Below are 19,350 nucleotides of genomic sequence, written 5' to 3' on the forward strand. Positions count from 1 at the left end.
CACAATGTTCACCCAGTGTGCCGGCAGGGAAATGTAGCGTCCCTAGCCGAAAGCACTTGTCCATATGTCAGTGGTTAAGTGGACCTTCCCAGTAACTGCGTTAGTCATGGCACGGGTGATGTTACGGGACATATGCTGGTGTAAGGCAGGCACGGCACACCGTGAAAAATAGTGGCGGCTGGGGACTGCGTAACGAGGGACGGCCGCTGACATCAAGCTGAGGAAGGCCTCAGTGTCCACAAGTCTAAATGGCAACATTTCCAGGGCCAATAATTTGGAAAGTTGCGCATTTAGTGCTATGGCCTGTGGGTGGACATTTGTACGCTGCGCTGGGACACGGAAGTGGATGTGGTCGCTGATGGTGCCTGCGAAAGTCCAGGTGCAGGGTCGAAGGGCATCCGGGCCTGCGCCTTCGACAGGGGATTGGCCAGCACGTAACACAGGGGAAGAGGACACAGTGGTGCGACCCGCAGACACACATTGTGGATCCAGGCATTCGGCCACCTATTAGGGTGCTTTGATGCCATGTGGCGGATCATGCTGGTGATGGTGAGGTTGCGCGTGTTCATGCCCCTGCTCATTTTTGTATGGCACAGGTTGCAAATTACAATTCTTTTGTCGTTCGCACTTTCCTCATAAAAGCGCCAGACTGCGGAACACCTACCCCTTTGGCAAGGGAGATTTCCACAAGGGTGTGCTCCGGGGAACAGTTGCGGGCCTGTTTGGTGTGGCCCGCCTTCTCCCTTTTGCCACCCCACTGCCTCTTCCAGCCTGTTGCGATGCTGCAAATCCCTCTCCCTCTGTACTGCTGTCCTCGCTCGGCTTGCCACCTTCCCAGGTTGGGTCAGTGACTTTATCGTCCACCACCTCCTCTTCCACTTCCTCACTCTGCTCATCCTCCTGACTAGTTGACCTAACAACAACCTCAGTTATTGACAACTGTGTCTCATATTCATCATCAACCTCTTGAGAAACGAATTGCCATTGACTTATTGGCAACTGTGTCTCATCATCATCATCCACCTCGTGAAACACTAATTGCCATTTCCCACCGTCATCTTCTTGTGACTATAGATGCCCAAGAGTTTGGGAATCAGGGCACAAGATCTCATGTCCTTCTTCAAGCGAGCTTGTCGACAGTCCCAAATGAAGGAATGGTGCTGAAAAAAGCTCCTCGGAATATCCGAGTGTGGGATCACTTGTATGGCAAGACTCTCCATGGTGGGAGGGAGGAGGATCAGGGTGAGGATTGTGTTGAAACCAACACGTACCTCAGATATGATAAAGAAAAAATGAAAAGGGCCTAGACTCATACAGTACAACTCCTACAACAGCGCTCACTAATAGCCCCTAATAAATATGAAAATAGTCGCATATAAATATAGCAAAAATCTTTATTGATATTAAAAATAGATATATGACATAGGTGAAAACAAGGGGAGAGAGAAGCCTTACAGGACCCCTTCTCCCCTAAACCCCTGGTAGTAGAGACCACACCGGAGCAACACCAGGTCAAAAGCCCAAGGGAAATATGGTAAATGATGCCAGCAAACAATGTATGTGTATGCAGCCAAATAAAGTGCAAGATTTGAACATATGAGACAATGTTATATACAGTTGCAAGAAAAAGTATGTGAACCCTTTGGAATGATATGGATTTCTGCACAAATTGGTTATAAAATGTGATCTGATCTCAGTCTGCTTAAACTAATAACACACAAAGAGTTAAATGTTACCATGTTTTTATTGAACACACCATGTAAACATTCACAGTGCAGGTGGAAAAAGTATGTGAACCCTTGGATTTAATAATAGGTTGAACTTCCTTTGGCAGCAATAACTTCAACCAAACGTTTCCTGTACTTGCAGATCAGACGTGCACAACGGTCAGGAGTAGAGTTGAGCGAACCCGAACTGTAAAGTTCGGGTTCGTACCGAACTTTAGGATTTTTGGACCCAGGACCCGAACCCGAACATTTTCGAAAAAGTTCGGGTTCGGTGTTCGGCACTTTCTTGGTGCTTTTTGAAAGGCTGCACAGCAGCCAATCAACAAGCGTCATACTACTTGCCCCAAGAGGCCATCACAGCCATGCCTACTAATGGCACGGCTGTGATTGGCCAGTGCAGCATGTGACCCAGCCTCTATATAAGCTTGGGTCACGTAGCTCTGCTGTTACAAGTGTAGGGAGAGGATGCTGCTGGACTTGAGATTTCAGGGAGAGAATAGGAGAGAATCTAACGCAGCGATCTACAGACAAATAGTTGTGTGGGTGCAGGGCACTATCGTTTTACCCTGCCCTGAGCTCATTGACCAAAAATACTAACTTTAAGAATTCTGTTAGTTAGGTGGGTGGCGGCGGCCATTTTATGCATGCACAGTGCACCAGCACTGCATCTGAGCTTTTGGGACATTGCAAATCACAATTTTTTGGGGGCAAACTACAACATCTGGATTAGTCAGTGTGCAATTTAAGGTAGAAATACACCCATCATTTTCTGGGGTTTGAAAAACACATTTTTTTTTTCAAAAAACGGTATTTGCCAGATCTGCAAGTGTTAAATTCAAGTTTAATATATACAGCATTCATATTCTGTTAACAAAAAAAGACTTTTTGGGCAATCTACAACATCTGGATTAGTCAGTGTGCAATTTAAGCTAGAAATACACCCATCATTTTCTGGGGTTTGAAAAACACACTCTTTTGACAAAAAACACTATTTTCAGGCCTTGCAGCATCAGCACGTGTGAAATTACAGGCTTATATACTGACAGCTTATATACTGCTGTCAAATTCAGTTGTTGAAAAAAAAAAAGGGGTTTGGGCTCCAAAAATTTAGTTGGCAGCCTTTGATGCAGATGTCATTATGAGATACACCCTTAATACATTTGGGTTACATTCAGAAATTTTAAATACCGCCATTTGGTGCACCAATATTGAATTCAGGCCTACAGAGGTTCAGGCCCTGTGAGATACCACCCTGTACATACAGGGGTTTGGATTAGGCATTTGAATTACAACCATTTGAAATACAGCCTTTTTGTGCAAAGATATATTTACTTCAGGCCTACAGAGGTTCAGGCCCTCTGAGATACCACCTCTACATACAGGGGTTTGAATCAGGCATTTGAAATACAGCCATTTTGTGCAAAGAAATCTTTAATTGAGGCCTAGTCTGGTTCAGGCCGTGTGAGATACACCCTTTACATACTGTCGTTCTTTTTTACTTTTAATTAAACACCCATTTAGGGCAAGATCCTAAATTAAAAAAATATGAGGAGAGCGTGGCCCCAGTCGTGGTGCTGCTGGTGGAGCTCCTGTTGCAGGGAGAGGACGTGGTCGATATGTGCCAGCTACACGCACAAGTGAAACCCCTTCCTCAGGTGCGAGTAGGCGACAGAACCTGCAGCGGTGTTTGGTCGGGCCTAATGCTGCTCTACGAATGGTGAGGCCTGAACAAGTACAGACAATAGTAGATTAGGTTGCTGACAGTGGATCCAGTTCCTTCACATTGTCTCCCACCCAGTCTCCTGCTTAAAGACCACAGTTGGCACCTGCAGCCGATGTCCATCAGTCTTTCACCTCACCCCCTTGCAAATCAGCCAAGCAGTCTGAGCCCCAAGTCATGCAGCAGTCTCTTTTGCTTTTTGATGACTCTGTTAGCAGGGTTTCCCAGGGCCATCCACCTAGCCCTGCCCCAGAAGTGGAAGAGATTGAGTGCACTGATGCCCAACCACTTATCTTTCAAGATGAGTACATGGGAGGACCATCGAAGCACGTCTCGGATGATGACGAAACACAGGCGCCAACTGCTGGGGCTTTCGAAAGTGTGCAGACCGACAAGGAAGTCAGGGGTGAAGACTGGGTGGAAGATGATGTAGAGGACGATGAGGTCCTCGACCCCACATGGAATCAAGGTCATGCGAGTGACCGATGTAGTTCGGAGGAAGAGGCGGTGGTCGCACAGAGCCACCAGCACAGCAGAAGAGGGAGCAGGGTGCAAAAGCGGAGCGGCTGTCCTCTAGACAGTACGCCTGCTGCTGCCGCTTTCTCAACCTGCATGACCAGGCATTTAAGTGCAAAGCACGAGCTGCAGTGGAGTAGACACCTCAAAAACCAAGAAAGGTCTCTGGCTCCTCCTGCTTCCTCTTCTGGTGCAGTCTCGGCCTCTTCATCCACCTCTGGAGTGACACCTGGCACCCCACAAACAGAGGATCTGCCAGCAACACCACCATCTGGGTCACCAAGCATCTCCACAATGTCCCATGGAAGCGTTCAGCTCTCCATCTCCCAAACGCTGGAGAGGAAGAGGAAGTACCCTCCTACCCACCCGCGATCCCTGGCCCTGAATGTTAGCATTTCAAAATTATTTGCCTTTGAAATGCTGTCATTCCGTCTGGTGGAGACGGATAGTTTTAAAGGCCTTATGGCGGTGGCTGTCCCACAGTACGTCGTGCCCAGCCGCCACTACTTTTCAAGGCGAGCCATCCCTTCCCTTCACAACCAAGTAGGGGACAAAATCAGGTGTGCACTGCGCAACGCCATCTGTGGCAAGGTGCACCTGACTACGGATACGTGGACCAGTAAGCACGGTCAGGGACGTTATATCTCCATAACAGCACACTGGGTAAATGCAGTGGCGGCTGGGCCTGAGGCGGATAGCAGTTTGGCGCATGTCCTTCCACAGGGCGCTTCAGTTTGCCTCCTGTTGCTTCCTCATCCTCTACTAGCTCCTCATCCTGTCAGCGTAACCCCTTCACCACCAACTTCAGCACAGCCAGGGGTAAATGACAGCAGGCAGTTTAAAAACGTATCTGTTTGGGGGACAAACCCCACACCGCGCAGGATCTGTGGACGGGCCTTGAACAACAGACCGATGAGTGGTTGCTGCCAGTGAGCCTCAAGCCCGGCCTGGTGGTGTGCGATAATGGGCGAAATCTCGTAGCAGCTCTGGGACTAGCCGGTTTGACGCACATCCCTTGCCTGGCGCATGTGCTGAATTTAGTGGTGCAGAGATTCCTTAAAAATTTCCCCGACATGTCAGAGCTGCTGCATAAAGTGCGGGCCGTCTGTGTGCGCTTTCGGCGTTCTCACCCTGCTGCTGCTCGCCTGTCAGCGCTGCAGCGTAACTTCGGCCTTCCCGCCTCATATGCGATGTTCCCACAAGGTGGAACTCCACCTTGCACATGCTGGACAGACTGTGCGAGCAGCAGCAGGCGATAGTGGAGTTTCAGCTGCAGCACGCACGGGTGAGTCGCTCGGCGGAACAGCACCACTTCACCACCAACGAGTGGGCCTCCCTGCGAGACCTGTGTTCCTTGTAGCGCTGTTTCGAGTACTCCACCAACATGGTCAGTGCCAATAACGCCGTTCTCAGCGTTACTATCCCACTTCTATGCCTCCTTGAAAAAACGCTCATGGTGATGATGGAAGAGGATGTGGCCCAGGAGGAGGAAGAGGGATCATTTCGTAGGGTTTCCGGACAGTCATTCCAAAGTGGCTCCAAGGGTGGGTTCCTGCACCCACAAACCCAAGGTACACAATTGTCCAGCCAGGGCACAGTTCTGGAGAATGACGAGGTGGAGGATGAGGAGGAGGAGATGGAGCAGGAGGAACCATGTTCACAGCAGGGTGGCACCCAGACCAGGTCATGGCCATCACTGGTGCGTGGATGGGGGGATACAGAGGACACAGACGATACACCTCCCACAGAGGACAGCTTTTCGTTGCCTCTGGGCAGCCTGGCACACATGAGCGATTACATGCTGCAGTGTCTCCGCAACGACCGCCGAGTTGCCCACATTCTAACTTGTGCTGATTACTGGGTGGCCACGTTGCTGGATCCCCGTTACAAGGACAACGTACAGTCCTTAATTCCGTCACTGGAGCGTGATCGTAAGATGCGCGAGTACAAGCACACGCTGGTAGACGCGCTGCTAGTGGCATTCCCACCTGACAGCGGGGGCACAGTGGAAGCACAAGGCGAAGGCAGAGGAGGAGGAAGAGGTCGCCAACGCAGCTGGGGCACCAGCAGCACCTGAGAAGGCAGGATTAGCATGGCCGAAATGTGGAAAAGCTTTGTCAGCCTTGGAGGTGCTGACCTGCCCTGCAGCCAGTGTATAGTGTGAACGTGTGTTTAGCCCGGCAGAGAGCATGATCACAGGCCGCAGCCAATGTGGACAAGCTTACGTTTATTAAAATGAACCAGGCATGGATCCCACAGGACTTGTCCGTACCTTGAGCAGAATAGACATTTATACCAGCCTCAACCGTCCATTCTTGTACTCAAGTGCACTTATTCTTAGTTTTATTTTGTTATATGTCACAATATTTTGGGGGATACCCCAATTTAAAAATAAAAAATAACACAAATCAGTGTTGGCTACCTATTCCTCCTTCACCGCCGCTTCCACCTACACCGCCATGTCAACCTACACCACCACATCCCCCCATCCACCGCCTCCTCAACCTCCTACTCCTAGATCCAGATTGTTATTTTTAATTTTTCTGTATTTTATGTTATTTTAAGTCATTTCCCTATCCACATTTGTTTGCAGAACAGTTGCCACAGCATCTCAATCGGGTTGAGGTCAGGACTCTGACTGGGCCATTCTAGATGGTGTATTTTCTTCTGTTTAAGCCATTCTGTTGTTGATTTACTTCTATGCTTTGGGTCGTTGTCCTGTTGCAACACCCATCTTCTGTTGAGCTTCAGCTGGTGGACAGATGGCCTTAAGTTCTCCTGCAAAATGTCTTGATAAGCTTGGGAATTCATTTTTCCTTCGATGATAGCAATCACTCCAGGCCCTGACGCAGCAAAGCAGCCTCAAACCATGATGCCCCACCACCATACTTAACAGTTGGGATGAGGTTTTGATGTTGGTGTGCTGTGCCTCTTTTTCTCCACACATAGTGTTGTGTGTTTCTTCCAAACAACTCCACTTTGGTTTCATCTGTCCACAGAATATTTTGCCAGTACTGCTGTGGAACATCCAGGTGCTCTTGTGCAAACTGTAAACATGCAGCAATGGTTTTTTTGGACAGCAGTGGCTTCCTCTGTGGTATCCTCCCATGAAATCCATTCTTGTTTAGTGTTTTACGTATCGTAGATTCGCTAACAGGGATGTTAGCATATGCCAGAGACTTCTCTAAGTCTTTAGCTGACACTCCAAGATTCTTCTTCACCTCATTGAGCAGTCTGCGCTGTGCTCTTGCAGTCATCTTTACAGGACGGCCACTCCTAGGGAGAGTAGCAGCAGTGCTGAACTTTCTCCATTTATAGACAATTTCTCTTACCGTGGACTGATGAACAGCAAGGCTTTTGGAGATACTTTTATAACTCTTTCCAGCTTTATGCAAGTCAACAATTCTTAATCGTAGGTCTTCTGAGAGCTCTTTTGTGCGAGGCATCATTCACATCAGGCAATGCTTCTTGTGAAAAGCAAACCCAAAACTGGTGTGTGTTTCTTATAGGGCAGGACAGCTGTAACCAACACCTCCAATCTCATCTCATTGATTGGACTCCAGTTGGCTGACACCTCACTCAAATTAGCTCTTGGAGATGTCATTAGTCTAGGGGTTAACATACTTTTTCCACCTGCACTGTGAATGTTTACATTGTGTGTTTAATAAAAACATTGTAACATTTAATTATTTGTGTGTTATTAGTTTAAGCCGACTGTGATTGTCTATTGTTGTGACTTAGATGAAGATCAGATCACATTTTATGACCAATTTGTACAGAAATCCATATCATTCCAAAGGGTTCACATAGTTTTTCTTGCAACTGTATATAAACAAAGGTTTCCTGCTATCCTGCGGTGTGTGAGGGCCATATAGAAACGGGAAGCATGGCCCGATAACAGAGATGCACAAAAATACATAGTGACAGCTCCGCACAACAGAGCATGAATGCATGAGCTAGATCACAAATCACTGTATAGGCAAATAATGGCATGTATCAATTACCCATAATGGGCTAGTGCCCCAACACACGTTTCGCCAACCCACTGGCTTCGTCAGGAGGCTTGAAGTTGGTCCTGTGTGGTCTCTACTACCAGGGGCTTAGGGGTGAAGGGGTCCTGTAGGGCCTCTCTCTCCCCTTGTTTTCACCTATGTTATATATATTTTTTTTATATCAATAAAGATTTTTGCTATATTTATATGCGACTATTTTCACAAGGGCGCCTTTCTTCATGTCGCACAGGTCCACTTTACCAGCTCTTCTACAGGTCATGGCTCTTATATTTTGACCAGATCTGGTCCTATCTTAACTTCTTTGATGCCATATTATATTTTGATGCAAGGCTTTTATGTATTTACATATATGGTTATTGACGTAGCCGGGTTATATATTTTATGTCCTCATTTTTGGACGTTAGTGGACTCTGTATAGGTGCTGGTTTTATTTTTCACCAACACCAAGTTCTATTGTATGCAATTTTTAATGTCTATGTGTTAGTGTTGTCTAATAAAAATTGCTTTTTATTTATTGGCATTTGTGGGATGTGCATTTCTGTCGTGGTTCTCTTGACTGTACTTCAGTCCTTGTTTTAACAAACGTTCCTACAAATGCTCCTTCCCAACAATCTGCCCGTGTAAAGGTGTGAAGCGTTCGTACATCAGGTGATACGATCGGGGGTGCGGACACCTCAATCATCGTCCGTGGGCAACAGATCGTGGTTTGTAACCAGCCTCTCTGCCCAGGAGCAATATTAGCAGCAGCGATCACTTGTCTTCATACTGTGGAGGTGATCGTTGTGTGTGAATACAGAGCTTCACCCCCACTTAACAAGCAGCCGACTGTTGGAAAGGAATGCTTCCTTCCCGATAATATGTTGCTCATCGATAGTCTAAATACCCCTTTATTCCCTCAGAGAAAAGAGTCATCATCTCAGAGATTGGTTTCAGCATTTTAGAGAACAGACTTATCATCTCAGAGAACAGACTTCTCAGAGGACGAACCTATCATCTCAGAGAACAGACTTCTCAGAGGACGGACCTATCATCTCAGAGAACAGACTTCTCAGAGGACAGACCTATCATCTCAGAGAACGGACTCAGAGGACGGACCTATCATCTCAGAGAACGGACTTCTTAGAGGACAGACTTCTCATATGACGGACCTATCATCTCAGAGAACAGACTTCTCAGAGGACGGACCTATCATCTCCTAGGATGGACTTCTCAGAGGACGGACCAATCATCTCAGAGGACGGACCTATCATCTCAGAGGACGGACTTCTCAGAGCACGGACCTATCATCTCAGAGAACGGACTTCTCAGAGGACGGACCTATCATCTCAGAGAACAGACTTCTCAGAGGACGGACCTATCATCTCAGAGAACGGACTTCTCAGAGGACGGACCGATCATCTCAGAGGACGGACCTATCATCTCAGAGGACGGACCTATCATCTCAGAGGACGGACTTCTCAGAGGACGGATCTGTCATCTCAGAGGGCGGACTTCTCAGAGGACGGACCTATCATCTCAGAGGACGGACCTGTCATCTCAGAAAACGGACTTCTCAGAGAACGGACCCCTCATCTCAGAGGACGGACCCCTCATCTCAGAGGACGGACCCCTCATCTCAGAGGACGGACCCCTCATCTCAGAGGACGGACCCCTCATCTCAGAGGACGCACCCCTCATCTCAGAGGACGGACCCTTCATTTCAGAGGACTGACTTATCATCTCAGAGGACTGACTTATCATCTCAGTCCCCTCTCCTCATTCACTATATGCCAAGCCGAGCATGCATATGTATGTGGGATCGGGAGAGATATCTTTTAGTGTATGTCCAAGTTTGCTATCACAGAATAGACTTATTATCTCACAGAACAAAATTGTTATCTCAGAGCACTGTCTTATCTTACAGGACTGACTTTATTACCTCAGAGAACTGACTATCGCAGAAAACTTCCTTATTATTACAGAAAATCACGCGGCTGCCGGATGCCTCATACATATGGAGCCGCGGGTTTTCAGTTGGCCTCTTCCATGTTCTCTTTCTTTATATTAAATCATCCACAAATATTACAGAAGTTACATAAACGCTGATTTTTTTTCCTGTATTTTTTTACAATAATTTATAATTCCGCTTTAAAATAAATAATCAGTTTATTGCTATAAATAATATAAATAGTGTCCAGACATAATAGAATATGGCCGCAGTCTGCACATCGCCGGCGTCACATGAACCTGCAAATATAAACATCTTCCAGTATAAATAGTACAAAGTCAAAAGTAAAAAAAGTCACATAACAGTGCAATAAATAATGTGCAAGAGGCGCAGCGCCGACCACAGTAACACACGATACATAAAACATGTCATAAAAATAATTAGAACCTGAGATAATATCTCAGAGCCCTTATTTTCTTACTGTTCTTTATTATCTCAGTGCTCTTCCTTATTATCTCACAGCCCTAGATTATTATTACTTATTTTGTTAAGGTGGATTTAGATGCAACAATAATCGTCCAGATGATCGGGAATGACCGTCTAAATGAGCCGCCGATCACCCGATGAACAAGCAAAACTACCGATCACGGCTTCTGAGCAGCAGATTGTGTGGTCTAAACAGTTATCTGCTGCTCAGAAGCCATGATTCCGTATGAAGACGGGGGATATAGCGATTCCCTGGTCCTCCGACAGTAAAGGAGATCGCTGCATGTATCGCAAATACAGCGGTCTCCTTAACTGAACAAGCAGTCGACTGTTGGAAAGAAATGCTTCCTTCCCAACAATCGGCCGCTCAGTTGGCCCATCTAAATCCACCCTTACTGTCCTTGCTTATTATTTCAGAGTTCTTACTTATTATCCTACTGCCTTCACTTATTATCTCACCCTTGCTTATCATCTCAGAGCTTTTTTTCTTATCTTATTGTCCTGGCTTATTATCTCAGTGCTCTTACTTGTTATCCTACTGTCCTTGCTTATTATATCAGAGCTCTTACTTATTATCTTACCCACGCTTATCATCTCAGAGCTCTTACTTATTATCCTTGCTTATTATCTCCGAGCTCTTACTTATTATCTTACTGTCCTTGCTTATTATATCAGAGCTCTTACTTATTATCCTACAGCCTTCACTTATTATCTGAGAGCTCTTACTTCTTATCTTACCCACGCTTATCATCTCAGAGCTCTTACTTATTATCCTTGCTTACTATCTCCGAGCTCTTACTTATTATCTTACTGTCCTTGCTTATTATATCAGAGCTCTTACTTATTATCCTACAGCCTTCACTTATTATCTGAGAGCTCTTACTTATTATCTTACCCACGCTTATCATCTCAGAGCTCTTACTTATTATCCTTGCTTATTATCTCCGAGCTCTTACTTATTATCTTACTGTCCTTGCTTATTATTTCAGTGCTCTTACTTATTATCCTACAGCCTTCACTTATTATTTCAGTGCTCTTACTTATTATCCTACAGCCTTCACTTATTGTCTCAGTGCTCTTACTTATTATCTGACCCTCACTTATTATTTTAGAGGTCTTACTTATTGTCAGAGCTTTTACTTATTATCTCACCCTCGCTTATTATTTCGGAAGTCTTATTACCTCATAACCCTAACTTTTTATTTCAGAGCTTTTATTATCTCAGGGCTCTTGCTTGTTATCTCTGAGTTCTTACTTATTATCTCTGAACTCTTACTTATCATCTCCCAGCCTACCATGTGTTTATTACCTCAGCATTCTGACTTTTTCATGGCACTGACTTATTTTTCACCATAAGTGCTTTTATATAATAAAGCCAGCCATATTTATGAAATAAAAGCAGGCTAAAATTTTAGGTTTTGGCCATTGTTTGAAAAATTACCACAAACTATAGTTTGAAATGGTCAACGGCAGACTTTTGTCTGCTGAAAATGTCATTGGTTCAGTTGGAAAATGTGTATGGGCAGACTGGTCAATTATCCACCATTGTGCTCAAGAACCAGGGAGTGAGGACCTGGTCGGCCAGCGTAGTCTGGCACTGAACAATCCCACGGATGACTGACTGGCTGCAATGCGGCTGAGCACGGTCTTGTGTGTACGGCCGGCTAAGGGCCCCTCAGACCTTTGTGTCTCTGATTATTTCTGTAATACTAGAATCCTTAATGATATAAGTAAAGATTGATACAGTGCCCCAATGGGAATAGTTCAGTGCCCGACCACTTAAAGTGCTGTGTGTAAAAGGAGCACATGTACAGGTCTTACACTGAGCTCTAGACTGGAGTAGTGCAAGCGTGTCCTGCACCTGCACACCCCTGACCTAGAGCCCTACACCTGCCTGACCTAGAACCATGCCAGCAAGACTTAGCTACAGCCAAGCCAAACGCACCCCCTGACCAGGAACAATGCCAGCTGAACACCCCTGACCTAGAACTTTGCACCTGCACATCCCTGACTTAGAACCCTGCAAGGATTTTTATATCAATCATACGCAGGGACTATTCATAGCTGCAGAACTGTATGAGACCTCAGTGCAATTAGAAAGGAATTCTAAAAATGAGATGAATTCCTCATCAGAACTGTCCATTGGTCTAATGATGACATCAGGATCTATGAATGCCAGGAAGTGACTGCTGGGGGGGATTGCAGGTGACTCACTCCTGTTGACTCACAGAATTCCTTCACAGCAGTGACATCACTGTTACAGATGACATCATAGAATCACAACTTTCCCCTCAGTGTCCTTATGGAGGCCTAGTCTGCTTTGAGATAGGATCTGCAGCCCCCTGGTGGTTGATATGGTGAACTGCAGCACAGAGTCCTAGAGTCAGCAAGGTCCCTGCTGGCTGGTGATGTAAAGAACTTCATGGTTGGACCTGCAGCTCCATAGGTCATAGTCAAGGTAACTGCTGCTTTCACCTCGATGGACCCATATAGTTTTCTAAAGCCCTTAGTCCTCCAGCAGAGCAAACCTCTGGCTTCTCCTCTGATATTTTACTGTGCTTCCTCTTACTTTTCCATCTTCTAGGAGCGGCAGCAATCCTTCCTGTCCGGCCCAGCAGTCTCCCTCCTGTTCCTTGCAGCCCTCAGTATTTCCATGTCCTTGGGCACCCTCATTAGCCAGTCCCTGTACTCTCTGCACAGCACATAGCCTCGTACCTTCCTCTTGAAGATGCTGTCGTCTGTAGAAGCCCAGCTCAGAGGTTCGGGCTGGGTGGATTGAGGCTGGTAGCCCAGGATGAGCATGGCCTCATTGAGGTTACTGAGTAAAGCCTCTGAGGATCTCTGGGCGATCTCCAGGAGCCGGTGCAGCTCGGTAGCCATTGGGTTCAGGGACATCTGATCATCCCGGACCAGTTGGAAGAACTCAGATATAGCGGAGAAGGCTTGTCTGGCCTGCAGAAGACGGTCACCAGGACAAAGACATCTCCAGGCCTTGAAGCCCATAGCAGCAGTGGGAAGACCGTTTTCAAACCAAGAAGGGAAGCTGAAGTTAATGTCACTAAACGGGGAGCCTTGGTGCTGCAGCTATGAGAGAGAAACACAGGATCAGGATGAGGAGAACAAGACACGAGAACATCCACATTCTGTGAGAGCAACAATCAAGATGGACCTCACATTACTGCACCAGGTTTTGCAGCTTCTACCCCTTTTCTATAGCATGTACACCGTAGCACCTTGCTTCTTATCTCAAAACTCTATCTTATTATTTCAGAGACCTTATCTCTGGCCCTCGCTTATTATATCAGAGCCCTTGCTTATTATTTTAGCATGCTCTCTTTTTATGACAGGGTCGGGTCTCACTTATTATCTCAAGCCCTCAATCGCTTGCTTATTATCTCAAGCCTTATTATAATCTCAGGAAACCAGCTACTATGTTTTGAACTTGCTTATTATCTCAGGCCCTCAATTACTATCTCAGGGCCCATGATGATTTTCTCAGGCCCCTAAATATTAGCTATGCTTATTATCTCTGGTTCTTGCTTACTATCTCAGAGCCATCAGGTTGCCTTTTATCTCAGAGTCATTGCTTATTATCCCAGAGCCCTGGCATATTATCTCAGGCCCGTGATTATCTTCTCAGCATGCTCACTTATACCAGGTTTGTTATCTTAAGCCCTTGATTTCCTCAGAGCCCTCACTTATTATGCCAGGCCTTTCTTATAATCATAATCCATTGAGGGGATCTTCTCACTTATTATCTCAGAGCTTTCACATATTATCTGAGTTATTATCACAGGCCATCACTTACTATTTCAGGTCCTTGCTTATTGTGAGAGTCCTCATGTATTATCTCAGAGCTCTTGCTTATTATCTCAGGCCCTGACTCCTCAGACACCTTACCTATTTTCTCAAAGTGATTATTATTGCAGAGATCTAATTTATTATTTCAGAGCTCTAGCTTATTATCTCAGGTCCCTTGCTTATTATCTCAAGCCCTTGCTTATTATCTTAGGCTATTTCTTTCTCAAATCACTCACTTATTATCTCAGAGCCTTTGGCTATCATCTCAGGCTCTTTACTTATTAATAGACCCTTGCTTATTATGTTGGGCCATTGCTTATGATCTCAAAACAATTTTATCTCAGAGCACCCAATTACTATTTCAGGCCCTTGTTATCTCAAGTCTATACTTATTATCTCAGGCTCTTGCTTATTATCTCTTGTCCATAATTATCTTCGGTCTATGCTTATTATGTCAGGCTCTCGCTTATTATCTCAGGTCCTTATTATTTTGGGTCTATGCTAATTATCTCAGGCTCTTTCTTATTATCTTAGTCCCTTGCTTAATATCTCAGATCTTACTTATCATCTTGGGTTCATGCTTATCATCTCAAACACTTTCTTGTTATCTCAGGCCCTTATTATCTTAGGTCCATGTTTATTATCTCAAACCCTCTCTTATCTCAGGCTCTTGCTTATTATTTCAGTTCCTTATTATCTCAGGTCTATGCTAATTATCTCAGGCTCTTTCTTATTATCTTAGTCCCTTGCTTAATATCTCAGACCTTACTTATCATCTTGGGTTCATGCTTATCATCTAAAACACTTTCTTGTTATCTCAGGCCCTTATTATCTTAGGTCCATGTTTATTATCTCAAACCCTCTCTTATCTCAGGCTCTTGCTTATTATTTCAGTTCCTTATTATCTCAGGTCTATGCTTATTATCTCCCACAATACTTAATATCTCAGGTCAATGTTTTTTATTTCAAATTCTCTCTTATTATCTAGCTCTCGCTTATTATCTCAAGTCCTTATTATCTTGTTTAGTATCTCAGGATCTCATTTATTATCTTAGGCCCTTGATTGTTATCTCATATCTTATCTCAGGTACATGCTTATTATCTCAAATCCTCTCTTATTATATCAGGCTCTTGCTTATTATCTCAGGTCCTTCTTATCTATGGTCTATGCTCATTATCTCAGGCTCTGTGTTAAGGTGGATTGAGAGGGGCTGAGGAGCAGCAGATTGTCAAAAAGGAAGCGTTCCTTCCCGAAAGTTGGCTGCTCATTAAGTAGAGTGATCATGCAGTGATCACCTCCACAGTATGAGGACGAGCGATCGCTATTGCTGTCGTTCATCCTCATCTAGCTGCATTGTTTCTGGGCGATCTGCTGCCTAGAAACAATAATGTACGTACCTGCACTAACAATCATTTCACCCGATGAACGAACATTTCGCTCAAGTGATTGGCTGCACCTTTAGACAGGCAGATTGCCCCGATAATCTGCCTGATCATCTTCCCATCTAAATCCACCTATAGGCCCTTGCTTATCATCTCACGGCCATGCCTATTATCTTAAACCCTCTCTCATTATCTCTGGCTCTTGCTTATTATCCCAGGTCCTTGCTTATTATCTCAAACCCTCTCTCATTATCTCTGGCTCTTGCTTATTATCACAGGTCCTTGCTTATTATCTCAAACCCTCTCTCATTATCTCTGGCTCTTGCTTATTATCTCAGGTACTTGCTTATTATCTCAAACCCTCTCTTATTATCTCTGGCTCTTGCTTATTATCTCAGATCCTTGCTTATTACATCAGACACTCATTTATTACCCGTGAGCTGGTAATTTTCATCCCAGACTCCTGACTTGCCATTTCACAGCCTGGATATAATAAGTCAGTGTTTCTGCTGTAATAATATTATGATATTTAACCTCCTTTCGGAACAAATAGAATTATGATATAATAAGTGATATATTATCAATTTCCACATTTTCACAATTTAGTTCATATAATATCGGAGATTATAAGGATAACATCATCAATTATATGTCTGGGATCGGGGCACAGGTTAAGGCGATCAGATGACGAGCAGGGCGCGGCTGTATATATATCGATCTGTACATCTGATACATCACTGCTCTGGAATTGGGTCAGTGGCGTATGACTGTGTGCATGTCTGTGGCCTGGAAGTTAGACTGCAAGCTCTTCCAGAGAGAATTAAGTATGTAAATAAATACATTGCTAATAACAGATATGAATAAGGAGCTGAGTGGGAGTGTCTGACAACCTTCCCATGCAGCTGGTTGTCAGAGACACTTTTTGGAGGGTTCGGCACTTACATATGTGCTGAGCACCAGGGTGGAGTTGATCTTGTATAAAGTAGCAAGGCTGTGGATCTGGGTGATAATCTCTTCTCCAGACAGAGGAATGGCAGCAGATTCCCGGGACCAGGCGGTGACGCTCATCAACATGAAAACTGCAGCGGGGACACAGAGGAAGATGTGATGCACAGTACTACTTCCTACATTACACAGTCACTACTATTACTATGCACAGTACTGCTTCTTACATTACACAGTCACTACTATTACTATGCACAGTACTACTTCTTACATTACACAGTCACTGCTATTACTATGCACAGTACTACTTCTTACACTACAGTGTCACTACTGTTACTATGCACAGTACTACTTCTTACATTACACAGTCAATACTATTACTATGCACAGTACTACTTCTTACACTACAGTGTCACTACTATTACTATACACAGTACTACTTCTTACACTACAGTGTCACTACTATTACTATGCACAGTACTACTTCTTACACTACAGTGTCACTACTATTACTATGCACAGTACTACTTCTTAAACTACAGTGCCACTGCTATTACTATGCACAGTACTACTTCTTACATTACACAGTCACTACTATTTCTATGCACAGTACTACTTCTTACACTACAGTGTTACTGCTATTACTATGCACAGTACTACATCTTACATTATACAGTCACTGTTATTACTATGCACAGTACTACTTCTTATATTACACACAGTATCACTACTATTAGTATGCCCAGTAATACTTCTATTAGTGCACAGTACTACTTCTAAAGTACACAGTGAGTACTATTACTATGCACAGTACTACTTCTCACATTACATTGTATCACTACTATTACTATGCACAGTACTACTTCTCACATTACACAGTATCACTACTATTACTATGCACAGTACTACTTCTAAAGTACACAGTGAGTACTATTACTATGCACAGTACTACTTCTTATATTACACATAGTATCACTACTATTACTATGCACAGTACTACTTCTTACAGTACACAGTATCACTACTATTACTATGCACAGTACTACTTCTTACATTACACAGTATCACTATTACTATACACAGTAATACTACTTATATTACACACAGTATCACTACTATTACTATGCACAGTACTACTTCTTACAGTACTTAGTGTCACTACTATTACTATGCACAGTACTACCTCTTACATTACACAGTATCACTACTATTACTATGCACAGTACTACTTATATTACACAGTGTCACTACTATTACTATGCACAGTAATACTTCTATTAGTGCACAGTACAACTGCTTCATCTGCTCACATTATTACTATGGTTATACTATATAGTGCCGCCCCTCTCTATGCACAGTACCACTTCTTCTGCTCCTTTCCATCACTTGCTCTGTTCAGTACCGCTGTAGCAGTCCCGTCATGGACTTACCTGCCCCCGCCAGCATCCTGCACCCCGCTCCCTCTCCCTGTGCTCCACCTGCCCTGCAGGTGACCGGTCTTTATACCTGTCCACCCCCCCCATGTCCTTTTCCCGGTGCAGACGTCACACACCCCCTGCCGTGCAAGGAATCCCCATTCTCCGCTCACCGCTGTGATTCCTGCTTCCTTCTAAGAAAATTAGGAGGAGGAGAAACGGGCGCTGACTCGAGGAGAAGGTATGTACAGGGGGCGCCCCCACATGAATGCACCTGACAGGTGACTCGTGTCCAGGTCCCCTCCCGTCACCCCCCAGAGCTGTCACCTCACTGACGGAAGTGCCTCCAAGACAATGAGGCACAGCAGGAGTTGGGTTACCATCCTTCACCCCCCTTAGAGGTATTATATGAGTCGCCCGCCTTCCCCCCCCAGGGATTTGGCACGGACCTGGTGTAAAACACACGTACACACGTGAAACATGTAATTACACTTCATGCCTGACGTGCTGTGAATCGCTACCTGATACCGGCGGGTGACAAGTAGCGCTGCCACCCACCGCTGTGCCTGCTGTGGGTTCAGTACTGGCATGCATGGCACCAGTCCAGCCAGGTCACACATAACAGAGTGGGGGTCCCCTTCACAAAATTAGGAAGCTGTTAGAACATGCTGGGAGTTGTAGTGTTGTAGCAGCAAGAAAGTCGCAGGTTAAGGGTGTCCCCATCCCCCTTTAAAATGGAGACAGTGCGCCCCTCAACACCACAGCATTGGGGGTCCTTTCACAAGACGTGGGGGCAGCAGACGCCCCGTCATCGCTCTGTCTGGGGATGACACATTGGGAATTATCCAGCACAGGAATCACAGCAACAAAACCTGTGATGTCACCGACTATCAGAGTGAGTCACCGTGACATCATCTGAACCCCAGGGATACATCCCCCATCACATGACACACAGGACGAGCCTGCGGGGCCCAGCATGGCTGAGAACCATAGGACAACATCCTGCATAATGTCAGGCTGCTGAGTGTAAAGCTCCGGGAATATTGTCATCACAATGGACGGAGCGATTCATAGCGGAGGAAATGAGGCTGTAACCAGGGCACGAGCTGAAGGCATCTGCCACGACTTATGTGGAGGTTCCCCTATCACTCTGGATAACTGCCACCAAATAACAGCCCCAAACCACCACATAAAACTGCCATAGCGACCAATAATTCTGCCATACAGTGGCCACATTACAATGGATACCAGCCATGGACTGCACCTCATTCAAAGAAGTACAGTTTCATCCATATCCCCTGATTGGAGTTGTTCACCTTTCCATTTCTCTTGGTCTGGCCCAGATCACCATGATAACCATGGATCTTCTCTGCGGAGTTACTTCTAAAAAACTTCTCATTCTACTGCTGCAAAAATT

General features: G+C 45.1%; 1 protein-coding gene across 1 annotated transcript; it reads right to left on the bottom strand.

Moving 5' to 3' along the window:
• Positions 1-10,174: 10,174 nt before the first annotated feature.
• On the bottom strand, positions 10,175-17,964 carry CTF1 (cardiotrophin 1). Its single transcript, XM_040440223.1, has 3 exons — positions 17,949-17,964; positions 16,516-16,652; positions 10,175-13,473 (listed from the first exon to the last, which is right to left on the bottom strand). The coding sequence occupies exons 1-3, from the start codon at positions 17,962-17,964 to the stop codon at positions 12,970-12,972; spliced, it is 657 nt and encodes a 218-aa protein (XP_040296157.1). The 3' UTR covers positions 10,175-12,969.
• Between the last annotated feature and the right edge of the window lie 1,386 nt (positions 17,965-19,350).

Source organism: Bufo bufo, chromosome 7 (assembly GCF_905171765.1).
Source record: "Bufo bufo chromosome 7, aBufBuf1.1, whole genome shotgun sequence".
In the NCBI taxonomy this organism is placed as follows: domain Eukaryota; kingdom Metazoa; phylum Chordata; class Amphibia; order Anura; family Bufonidae; genus Bufo; species Bufo bufo.

What these genes read in the sequence shown, in the direction of transcription:
- CTF1 (XM_040440223.1), bottom strand. An exon ending in CCCTGGTGCTCAGCACATAT is followed by an intron (nt 13,474 to 16,515) that starts GTAAGTGCCGAA and finishes TCTCTCTCATAG; the next exon opens with CTGCAGCACCAAGGCTCCCC.